At 48.9% G+C, this 12,551-nt stretch overlaps 1 protein-coding gene across 2 annotated transcripts in view; it reads right to left on the reverse strand.

The window, feature by feature from the left end:
• Positions 1-12,551, reverse strand: part of SH3PXD2B (SH3 and PX domains 2B) — a 102,350-nt gene that overhangs the window by 68,966 nt on the left and 20,833 nt on the right. For both annotated transcript variants that reach the window (XM_032403719.1, XM_032403718.1), the window contains exon 2: positions 2,082-2,162. In XM_032403719.1, coding sequence (XP_032259610.1) covers positions 2,082-2,162 — 81 coding nt within the window. The remainder of the gene's footprint in view (positions 1-2,081; positions 2,163-12,551) is intronic.

Here is a 12,551-nt window from a genome sequence, read left to right on the forward strand (position 1 = left end):
CTCGGGCAAGTCTCATCTGAACAGAGGGACAGCTAATGACAGTTAATGTGCTTACTGAGCGAGGCACATCTTGAGTAACAGTCACAATGAATGCACAAGGAAAGTGTTTTCACTCTTAACATGCAGATGGGGAGACTGAGTCTCAGAAACACACAGAGGTGACACCAAGCTGAGATGTAAAAGGCAGAGCTGAGATTGGAAACATCTGTCTAATCCCAAAAGTCCAGGTCTAAAGCCCTGGGTATGCTGCCTCATTGGCTGCAGAACAACAGCTATTAACATTTCCAGAGTTTCTCTCCACCCCGTCCTCATCCAACCTCTCCTCCTCCAGATGATGCTGTACCAAACGCCCAGACCCCTCTGGCCATAGCCGACAGTCTCGGAGGTGGACCCAGCACCCCTGGGACCATCAGATTCTTTCTCTCCTGGAGACTGGACCCAGCACCTAGAAACGCCAGAGTGTTGGCAACACGGAAGGACACTTCAACTGGGGGACTGCAGTGCTATCTGGGGATGTAGGCCAATGGTCCGGGGAGGAAGCTGGTCCAAAGAGGCCATCAGGAAAACAGACTAGGCTCGATGGGAGACCCTGTGGCCACAGCGATAGATGGCTGGGGAGCTGCTAGGCCTCCGAGGGCCGTTCAGTTGCTGGCTCTGGGGCCCCGTGAGGCCAGCTGCATTTCCTGCTCTGGGGTCCGTGGGGCACACCTGCCTCTTCCCGTAAATCGACCCTACTCCTTCCTCTCTTCCTGCCTAGCTGCTCAGGGGGTGTTGGCTCTGTGGATGTCCATAATCCCCAGGATAGCAATCCTGATTGTAGCAGTTCTATTGTTTCATTGTTCTCTGCCCTCTGTTATCCTTTTGGAGGTACCAGGCAGGCAAGAGGCTTCTGGAAGCAAAATACAGGTAGTCCTCCCTACACAGACCCGCTGTGCGTGAAAAGTCTGTTGAGCAACTTGCAAAAGTGTTTACCCAACATTCAATGTCTGAACTGAAGACCTGCTGTAATAGATCCGCAAAGATCACCCCTGCATCTGGGTAAGAGGGTATGGATCTCGGTCATTCTCAGAAAGGACTATTCCTCCTACTCATGGCGTTCAAAGGTGTTGGGCATCATCTTCCTTGCCTTTCCCCCAGGGTTCAGCCCCTTCCTGGCCCCCATGCTGCTCCTGCCAAGCCTGTTTTAAATAGTACCTTAGCATCTTTAACATATAGTCTCTTTGTGTATTTACATGTTTGCTGTAGATCAGAAGGAAATATACATATGGTACTGTTTGATTTAGTCGCATTTTATGAACACAAAATGCCACTAACGAGTTCAGTGCATTTTAATAATTAGGTAACTGGTGTCTCAGTTGGTTTACATTACGCAATGACTCTTGGCAGCTTGTTATGTAGGCGTTTGAGATTGTTTTAGTGATATTGGGGAAACTGGTTAGGAGCACATTATTATCTCGCCTCCCCCTTTAAAATAATGAAATACAGATTCTGAAAACTCTTTATTTAACATTTTTAGGAATGGATTAGGTCCATACGACCAAGGCTGCCTGTGGTTAATATCACCCAAGCTTCCGAGAGAACATGTGAGGTCAAGACACGGGATGGTATGCAGATGACACTGTGTTCACTGGGACTTCTGGGAAATGACCTTTCACTCTTTCCTGCTGAGTATGAGCCCAGAGCATTTTGTAACCCTGTGGGATCTGAGGATAAAGCCAACACCATGAAAGCAGGAATGCAGGATGAGAGGAAGGATCTGGGTGAGGTGGTACTGTGAAAACCCTGGATCAAGCTGTGCCTGAAGCCGAGAAGGTTTTTTTCCTCCTGGGATAGTCAAACGTGTGCTCCACAGATTTGTGTGTCATTCTTGCACAGGGACCGTCTTAATTTCTGTATCATTCTGATTTCAGTACCTGTGCTGCTAAAGTAAGCACATGGACATCATTTTTAAATCTAGGAAATAAAAAAGAACACTATGTGTCCGCCATGGGTGAGGGTCTAGGCTCTGACATCAACATGGAAAGTTAGTCCAAGTAAACTTCTTCCTACACCACAGCTCACTGGACACTCCAAATCCTTACCTGGAGGTCAAAGAACTTGCTGTAGCGCCGGTAAATGGCCTCCGTGGAGCCGCTGGACCATGTAACCCGGATGATGTAGACCTACAAGAGGGACAGAGGAGATGGGCATTAACACCAAGGGAGCCCTGCCATCTCCAGGACTCTGGAGCAAAGCACAGGGTTGAGTCAGAAAGACCTGGGTTTGAATCTCAGCTCTGCCGCCGACCAGCAGTATGGCTTTGGACAAGTCACCTGCTCTCTCTGGGCCTCAGCTTCCTCCACAATAACATGGGTATAACCCCCACCTCTGAGAGCTATACAAAGGATTAAATGAAATCAAGAATGAGAAAGCATTAGCACCCAGCTCATCTCAGGAGATGGTGTTCTTTTCAGCACTGTAGGGATTTCTTGCTTTCCACTCAATCCACAGAGCCCCGGGGCTAGCTATTTTTCCAGTCATTCTTAAAAAGAATCAGCTCTGGGGCTTTTGCTCCAACCTTTGAGAAAGTCAAGCTCTGTTTTCTTTGAAGTTGGTTGGCTATTAGCATGGGGACCTGGAGCTGCTGCGGGCCATCTCCTCACCGCCTGGAAGGAGCCTGCCTGCGTACGAAGCCAGCATCAGTAGATTCCTGTACCACAGTCTGACCCTGAGATCCAGCTCTGCTCGAAGCTCAATCTACTCCTGCTCTGTCAAGTTTTCTGAGCCAATACATCTCGGGCCAAACCTGCCTTCTCAAGTTATTTTTGAAGCCAGTTTAAGTTGGGTTTCTGACACATGTAATCTAGTCCTGACTAATGCAGGATGGGAGGTAGGAGAGAGCTCTCTGAAGCCTGGAGACATCATGGTGTACTTTGAAGGACTTGGAAATGTTACTAGGAAACTTTCATTCAAAATGCGACAAGTTGGAGCAACTATGTGGGGGCTGGGGCCAGAGACCAGTGTGAACGCCAGGGACTTGCAGAAGAAGGGTCTCCAGGTGAGAAGAGATGAATAATGGAAAGATAAATCAGGACAAGATGGGAAGTGCCCTTGAGTGCCAAGCTAAGTCCACCAGGCATGACCTCTCCAAATCCAACACGCATTTTATTTCAAAGCATGACAGAGAGGAAGAAACGTGAGCTCTAGAGCCAAGAAGCTCTAGACTCACACAATTTCCTAACCCTCAGAGCCACAGCTTCCGTAACTGTGAAGTGGGGTCAGCAAGTCCATCTCACACAGAGCTGTGATGATTATTAGAGGCCAAGCTCCGAGCTCTTTGACTGGCAGAAAGGAAAAGGTCAAGAACTTTTAGTACCCTGCACTCTGATTCTCCAATGCCTGCCCCATCCCTGTTCATAAAAAACAGACTAATTCAACGTCAGGGATTTGGGCATCCCGGCCCACCCCCCTCGCTTGTTTGTGCTCCCCGGTCCTGGGGCCTTCACGGAGCCAAAGAACAGGTCAAGGCATCCTTTAGAAATCCCCTTGGAAAGGCGATTTTCTGACAAAAAAGAACTCTGTCTCTAAAGCCACCTGAGTAGTTGTCAGTTTTATTTAAAAGCACTTCAATTCTGCCTCATCAAGACTCCAGCACAGAGATTTTGAATGGCTCCCATTTGTCATTCATTCATTCACTGTACAACATTTAGTAAGTACCTCTTGAGTGCCAGGCACTCTGCTGGGTGCTGGGACACAATGAGGAACAAGAGACACCTAGACCTTGCCCTTGGAGAGTGGGAAGATGGACAACAGACCAGCAGACGAGCAAGTAGGTACGTCATTTTAAGTTGCATTCAATGCTTAGGAAGGCCCCCAGAGCCTGCTGTGAGTGCACGAGGGGGGGAGGTGGGACAGCTGAGTGTCCTTGGAAGGGAAGGCCTATCTGAGGAAGCAAGCACTGAACGGAGACCTGAAGGACGAGGAGCTGGCCAGGAGAAGAGCTGAGAACAGAGTATTCCGAGCAGAGAGAAGACGAGTAAGGATACGGAGGCCAGGAAAGGCTGGACATGTCTGAGGTGCAGGAAGACTGTCATGGCAAGCAGAGCCGGGGGAGGAGGGAGGCAGGGGCGGGGAGGCAGGCAGCGGTGGCATCATGAGGGGCTTGCAGGCCACAGGGAGGAGATGGGATTTTGTTCTATTAAAGAGTTTCAAGGGGTGGGGTTGTGTGACACGATTTAATGTATGTGTTTAAATACGTTTCCTATATATCCTTCTGGCCACTGTGCGAAAAATGGTGTGACGAGGAGCAGGGACACCACTAAGGAGGCCTTTCCATCACTGAAAGGGACTCAGCCAATCCAATGGCCCCAACTTCCAGATGGGTAAATTGAGGCCCAGAGAAGACCATACCAACAGTCCTGTCACTGCGGCATGCTTAAGCGAAGTTTGGATGACTATTTGTCAAGAACAATTCTAATGTGGATTAAAAAACAAAGAAAAAAAAAAAGACTTATCATCAAAGTCATTGTTTTCCTAAAAGCAACCAAAAAAAGCATTCCCATAAATGGAAAAAAAAAATTCTGCTTACACAATTCATTCTCGATGTCTTGTTTATAGTTTTTAAAGCTCTGTACATATGGTACAAGGACTCTGCAGCAGTCCTAATTGGTTTATTGGAATCAACCTCTGAACACAATTTGATGCCTGCATTTTTAGGCACAGATCTAACTTTTTAATGAGAATTGTCCCAATGCAGGGCTTTGGCCTTGCCCAGGGTTTAGGGGTGGGTGAAAGGGCACACCCACTGGGTTCTGACGCCAGCCCTGCTACTGGGGGAGACTCACAGGCACCAACCTCTCTGGCCATGGTGTCCTTCTCTCTTCAACAGGGTGAGTAATTTCCCTTGAGGATTCACAGCAATCACTAATGCATGTGGGGCCTTGCCCAATGCCTGGCACACAGGAGGCGGGCAAAGCTAGTTTTTCCCGCATAGCAGTTGATCAGTATGCCTGCTTATCTGGTATTCCCTTTCTTGTCTTGGTAACAGCGCCTAATTTCCTTTGGAACGTCACCCCTCTCCCTTCCCTAGTCTTTGTGATAGGGAGAGGGCGTGCGTCCCGGGCCTGGCCAACCAGACTGTTGCCTGTCCCTGGCCACAACAATGGTTCAGGGACAGGCACGTGACCCAAGCCAGGCCAACGAGACTCAATTCTGGGACTTCTGATGGCATGGTCAGGGAAGAGTCCCCTCTCCCCACCGAGATGGCTAACTGGGAGGAGAACTATGTGGAAAGCACCTGTCACACAGAAGCAAGCAGCCAAGAGGGAGAGAAAGGGCCTGAGTCCTGTGATACCATTTGAACCCTCAGATCCAGCATCCTGGACATTTCACGACCACAAGCCAAAACCTTCCCTTTCTTGTTTAAGCCAGTTTTAGTGTCTGTTACTTGCCATCAAAGCAGTCTGCTTGACTTTTTTTTTAATTTTTAAAGAGATTTTATTTATTTATTTATTTGCCAGAGAGAGAGAGGGAGAGAAAGAGAGAAAGAGAGAGCACACAAGCAGGGTGAGCAACAGGCAGAGGGAGAAGCAGATTCCCCACTGAGCAGGGAGCCCAATGCGGGGCTCGATCCCAGGACCCTGGGATCATGACCTGAGCCGAAGGTAGATGCTTAACCGACTGAGCCACCCAGGTGTCCCCTGACCTTGGCTTTTAGATTCTATCCCAAACCCAGTTAACACTCAGTGTCCTGCCGTTAAGGAATTAAAAGCAGATTTTTTCATGGCAGCATTATTCACAATAGCCAAATGATGAACAAAATGTGTTGTATACATACAATATTACATACATATTACTCAGCCTTAAAAAGGAAGGGCATTCTGACTCATGCTATAATGTGGATGAATCCTGAGGACATGATGCTCAGTGAAATAAGCCAGTCACAAAGAACAAATACTGCATGATTCCACTTATATGAGGTACCTAAAATAGTCAAACTCATAGAAACAGAAAGTTGAGGGGCGCCTGGGTGGCTCAGTCGTTAAGCGTCTGCCTTCGGCTCAGGTCATGATCCCAGGGTCCTGGGATCGAGCCCCGCATCGGGCTCCCTGCTCCGCGGGAAGCCTGCTTCTCCCTCTCCCACTCCCCCTGCTTGTGTTCCCTCTCTCGCTGTGTCTCTCTCTGTCAAATAAATAAATAAAATCTTTAAAAAAAAAAAAAAAAAAGAAACAGAAAGTTGAGTGGTGGTTACCAGGGGATGGTGAGGGGGATGGGGAGTTAGTGTTTAATGGCCGTGGAGTTTCAGTTTGAAAAGATAATGAAAGTTCTGGAGATGGATGGTGGTGACTGCACGACAGTGTGAATGTACTGTTTTTTTCTTTAAAGATTATATTTATTTATTTATTTGTCAGAGAGAGAGAGTGAGAGAGAGAGAGAGAGTGCACACGAGCAGGGGAAGCGGCAGGCAGAGGGAGAAGCAGGCTCCCTGCTGAGCAAGGAGCCCAATGCGGGACCCAATCCCAGGACCCTGAGATCATGACCTGAGCTGAAGGCAGATGCTTAACCAACTGAACCACCCAGGCACCCCGGTGTGAATGTACTTAATGCCACTGAGCTGTACACTTAAAAATGGTTGCAATGGTAACATTTATGTTATATATATTTTCATCACACTTAAAGAAAATAACTTTTAACAAAAGTAGATTTCCTGCAGGGTTTATGTAGTCCATGTCATGTTCCCCTGGAAATGACACTGAAACCTTCTCCACAGAATAGCCCTCAAACCATGTGCTGCACATCTGAGAAAAGTTTGTGTCCAGAATGTATTTTTTTAAAAAAACCTCTCAAAACTCAACAGTAAGGAAACAACATGATCACAAGATGGACAAGAGATCTGAACAGATCCTTCATCAAAGAGGATATACAGATGGCAAATAAGTACACAAGAAGATGTTTGACATCATTAGCCATTAGGGAAAGACAAACTGAAACCATGAGATTATCACTACATATCTATTAGAATGGTTAGAAGAAAAAATACTGACAAACCAACAAAAACAAATGCTGACAAAAATGAGGGGTCACTGGAACTCTCATCCATTGGTGGGAAAGCAAGATGGCACCACCAGTCTGATGGATGCGGAACTACCGGGTGAAAGGTCGTCGATAAGGATAGTCACACGGTGTGAGAGCACCACCCCACAGATTACTTTCCCAGCAAAGGGGAAAATGCACCTTTTCAATGCAGATCTGGTGGTTAGACTGTGACGAGGCAATCAAACCTAGCATCACCAATAGAGAGACAAGCAGACACCCCAAGGTGATGCAATATGAAATATACAAAATCTTCTGTCCAGTATTGTTGCCAAAACATGTAACCTGAATCTCAAGCCTCTTGACCTAAGTTCCAATTTATAGAAAGTAAAGGAGAAAGAGGAACAAGCTAAATGACACCGTAAGGAAACAATCAGACGAATTCAGAATGTGGGATATTCTAGAAGACTACCAACAGGGCATAGTTCAAATGCTACTTCTTCCAGAAAGTCCTCTCTGACTGCTCCCTTCCTACCAATATTAGGTTGGTCTCCTGCTGCAGATCTCCTTGGCACCCACTTCCTCATCACCAAGTCAATTATACTTGACTGCAATTGCTAGCTGTCTGCTTTCCCACTAGGTTCTAAGTTTCGTGAGAGGAGGGACAGTGCCCATCCTGTTCACGGAGTGCTGTATGTCCAGTGCAGAGCACGATGGAAAGTCTATGCTTCGTGAAAACACTAGAAAGAAACTGAGATGCTAGGAGGTCAAGCTCTCACAGATGGCAATGCCTATCCGAGGCAGGCCTGAGGTCTGTGGGAAGGGTGCCTAGCTCAGCCGTGTCTCTCGGAGGGTCCCACAGGCTTGCCTCTCCACTCTGCTCTGCGCCCTGCTTGGCAACCCCTCCCACTGGCACATCTGCTGAGAGTCTCAGGGAGCAGCTGGGACTCCTTCCCCCTGGGAACGAGGAAATAGGGACCCCACTGGTCTCTGAAGGCCCCGGAGGGTTTCCTCCTGCTCCCTCACAGAAGGCCTTGAATCGGAATTAGCCACCATGGAAATCCCTTCTTGCTCAACCTCAGCAGCCAGACCTGCGTGATTTACAAGGCCCAGACTCCCCAGGCCTGGCTTCCCCTCAGGCTGTGTCATCAGGGCCAGGAGTACTGGGTTTCCTCACTTCCTCTAAGTCAGTACAGAGAGGAACGGGTGGACGGAAGGGCTGTGGGGTGGGGTCTACTGCGACCAGGGTGCTTGGGGCAGAGGTGGGCAGATGGCTGGGCTGTGGAGTCTCCCAAATTTCCAGGAGCCTGCAGGCTAGGCTAACACATCTGACATTCTCCTAGCCAGGAATGTTGGTGCAGAAGTGCAGTGACCCAGCTGAGGTCACGAGTTTTGACACTCAGAGTGAGGACTGACCCAGGCTCCCTCTAACCCCGACAGCCTTGCTGAGGCAGGAGTCATGCCTCCACCCCAGCAGCTACACTACAGCTGGGCTGTGGGTCTGCAGGCACATGCAAGCTCGTTCTTCTGTTTTTGAGAGCCCACCAGGAAGCTGTGGAGTTTGGGGTTAAGATGGCCTAGATTCACCTCTGCTTTCATCTTGACTAGTTGCGTGGTCTTGGGAAAGTGGTTTAACCTCTCTGTGACTCAGCTTCCTCCCTGTGAAAAACAGGGATCATAACAGTATCAACCTCAGAGGTGGGGTGACGATTATGTGAGGATGTGCATGCAGAGTGCCTCACACAGGGCCTGCATGGGCTAAAAGCGATCATAAGCATCATCACTATGAGCCAAGCACAGGGGCATAAAGCTGGGGGAGACCTGGTCTCTGCTCACTGCTTCTATACCCGCTCTTCCCACAGCCCACCCACCTGCGCCCAGTCCCCCATCCCCAGGGCCCTGCCTCTTTCCTGGTCTTCTCTAGGCCCCGAGGGGGTCAGAGGCCTAGAACACAGGCCCAGCTCACCTGAGCCTGTCAGGAGTCAGGGCCCTGTCCCCTCCGCATGAGTGTCTGCGGGGAAGGCCCTGCCACCTCCCACCCCCATCCCCAGGCCTCAGCCTCAGCGGAAGGGAACTGCGTCCGGCCCAAAGGCAGCGTCCCCACGTAGCCATGAGCTTGCTTGGTGCCAGGGCTTCACCTACCCTGGCCTTTCGTCCTCTACCTAGGGTTGATGACTGTTCGAGTCCTAGGTCAGTGCGACCTTGCCAGGAAGTGCCCCACAAAGGACAAAGAACCAATCTACTCATGGATGTTGTGAGGTGTGGCCTGGGCTGGGCCACAGTGACCCGCCTTCCGATGACTACCCTGTCCTGAGGCCTCCAGAAGCTACTTTTCCTCGACTTACACTGCTTTCAGAAGACAGAAAAGAAAAGAAAAAAAAAAAAAAGCCCTCTGGCAGATGCTGAGAGTCCTTTTTGGACCCCCCACTTGAGAAGTGCCACCTGTCCTGCCCATCTCACGGCCCCAGCTGACTGTGCAGGGCGGGCCAATCAGCTTCTCTCAGGAATCTGGAATCAGACCAGATGTCAGCACCAGCCAGAGCCACCTCCACACTTGGTGACAGACATCTGGTATGCAGAAAGGGACAAATGAAGGGGAGGCACAGGAGAGAAGCGGCAAGAGCCTGGCCTGGCTCCTGCCCGTGCTCCGGTTCCTGCTTCTGCGACACACAACAGGGACCTGGGCCTTCGATTTAACTCCCCTTTTGGCATGAAGAGGGTTTTTATGCAACTGAAAGAATTCTATGACATAGAGAAGAAAGTTCGGGCACTATATTAGGTAAAAAGAATAGGCTAAAAGAAAAATGAATCTCAATCTCAAAAAAGTTACATATACTGTATGTACGTGTATGCGTGTGCATGTACATACATCATTTCTGGTAGTTATGCTCTATAAAGTCTTTGTGAACACTGATTTAGCAAATACCGAACCACTGCTCCCGGGGGAAATACAAGGTTAGGGTCCTGCAAGCCTCTGGTCACAACATTTTCATGAACGGACCCATACATAGCTTGGTTGTTTCTGTTTAAAGACACCTTATTCAATGTGTACCGTAAATGCAGTAACATCGAACTCCAGGCCAGCGACACTGTACCTCACGCCTAAACGAAGCTTATCTAACATACGTGTTTTCCCCGTGAAGACACATCACAGCCTTCCCGAGCTTAGGAACGCCAGGCAGCCCTTCAGCACGATGTGTGGGTCATTTCAAACAGTGAAATAACCAACAGGAAGTACAAAAATGTAACAAAAAAAAGAAAAAGAGAACAGTGGCACTGAAGGGATCATGAAAAAGACACTTGTTTCGAGGATCAGAGCTGAAAGCAGAAGGCAGAGTGTCACCTTGCCCAGCCTCAGCTGGGCACGCGCACAGCGGGTGACACACACGTTTTGCTGCTCTGCACACGCCCGTGTCTACGAGGGACCACGGAAGTGCTACGAGCATTGAAGTTGGATCACAAATAAATTTTAGCAAGCAGGCGAACCCCCGAATACGGAATTTACAAATGTGGCAGATTCACTGTACAGTATGTAAATGTGTGTGTGTGTTGCGTATATAAACCAGCGAGATACACAGATTATAGGTCATATATAGGGTGTGCTTTGGGTTGGCAGGAAAAGTAGGATTTTTTCAATTCTGTTTTTTTTTTTTTAAAGATTTTTATTTATTTGACAGAGAGAGACACAGTGAGAGAGGGAACACAAGCAGGGGGAGTGGGAGACGGAGAAGCAGGCTCCCTGCGCGGGGAACCCGATGCGGGGCTCGATCCCAGGACCCTGGGATCATGACCTGAGCCGAAGGCAGACGCTTAACGACTGAGCCACCCGGGTGCCCCTCAATTCTGTTTTTGAAGCTTTGTCTTTTTCAGATTTTCTTTTATAATCAGAAAAAAAGATGCCATTATCCCAGGAGGACAAAAGGAAAGGGTCTGTGGCCCACTTTCTTGTCTTGCGCCCCAGGACAGCATCTTCTCTGGGTCTAGGTACAGCGGATGGCCCAGGTGGGGGTGTGGGGTGGGAGGAAGCTGGGAGTTGGCAGATGGGGCCTTAGCTCTGTGAGTTAGGGTAAGTCCTCTGCCTCTTTGAGCCTTTGTTCTCTGAAAAATGGGGATAAAAATGCTTGTCTTTTCAACCTTATGGGCACTGTAAGATCGAATGAGATTTTTTTTTTCCAAAAGCTCCAGAAATGGAATCTATGTTGACTAGAATCTTAGCTGCGGCCGGCGCTTGAGGGAGGGTGTTTGACGTGTGCTTCCTAAGCCCTCCGTCCTCACCTCCCTTGGCATCTGCGGCCCATGAGGGTGGAGGCTCCCAGTGCCTGGAGGGCCCCCATTAAGCATGCAGAAATTTAGGTCTCATTTCCAAGTGACAACAGCCAACCGGTCAGTTTGTCCATGAATAAAGATTTAAATCAGAACAAAGCTTAGAGGCCCTCGAGACAGGCCAGGAGCTTGGTCTGGGCAAAACTAAGTGGTGGGCCTGAAACAGGCCAAATGCCTCCGTAGGCCCCAGCAGCCCCAGTAAACTGACATCCCTATCCCTGCAGACCCACTGGCCAGACCTCTGCCCAGGCTGCCGCTCCTGGAAGGGCCCCAGCGCTCCATCCGTAAGCCCTCTGCCGTTGCCGTGCAGCAGGATATGAGGACATGAGACAGCTGCCTCCCCGCCTCACGAGTGCTGTGATCTCATATGTTCTCATCATAAGAACTCAAAAACATGAGAAGGCGTTTCTGCCCTGTGAATAAAATCTCTGAGGCACAGGGGAACGTCCTCCAATATCACTTCGCTTTGCAAATCTATTTAGTGGGGTTTTCGAGGGTTGGCAAAGAACCCAGCTGACAGTCCCAGCTGAGACTATTTAGAAGGGGTGGGGCCGCTGCACTCGTCAAGACAAAGTGATCACGTTTTGGTCTGGGTTGCAATGGCCAGAGCTTTTAATTTTTGGGGAACGATTGTGGGTGTAGGTGGGGAAGGATCCGGTCCAAGGGCTTTTCAAAGTGACAGTCTTTCCTAAGATCACTGTGTCTCAAGGTATGCAGGAACTTGGGGTACACGAGCTGGTGTGAGCTGACACACGATCTCAGCACTAAACTGCAGGGAATCCCAGAGAGACAAAGTTAGTCTCTGCTATTCCCTTCCCTTTGGAAGTTTGGCAATAATGGTTTTTGAACACTCTCTCCAACACTTGCTGGTCTCTTTTCTTAAAGAGGAGACAGAAGACCTCAGGGCAGGCAACACTAGCCAGGAAGAACTTGAACACACTGATTTTCCTTTTCCTTTCTATTTAGTTTCCTTCTGTTTCTAGCAAGTACTACGGGTTTTCCATTTATGGGAGACAGCGAAAGCAGTACCTTTAAAAATAATTTAAGTTAAAAAATGGAGTCAATCTGAAGAAGAACACTGAATTAAGCATATGGAGCACAGGGGTTTGTGGACATGTTGGACACTGTGAGGGTGCCCGGAGGAGGATGGAGAATGAGGACAGTACTGTTGCAGGGACTCCCTTGCCATTCTCACTCTATCTGGACTTCTGTTGTTT

Source organism: Phoca vitulina, unplaced genomic scaffold (assembly GCF_004348235.1).
Source record: "Phoca vitulina isolate PV1807 unplaced genomic scaffold, GSC_HSeal_1.0 scaffold6, whole genome shotgun sequence".
In the NCBI taxonomy this organism is placed as follows: Eukaryota; Metazoa; Chordata; class Mammalia; order Carnivora; family Phocidae; genus Phoca; species Phoca vitulina.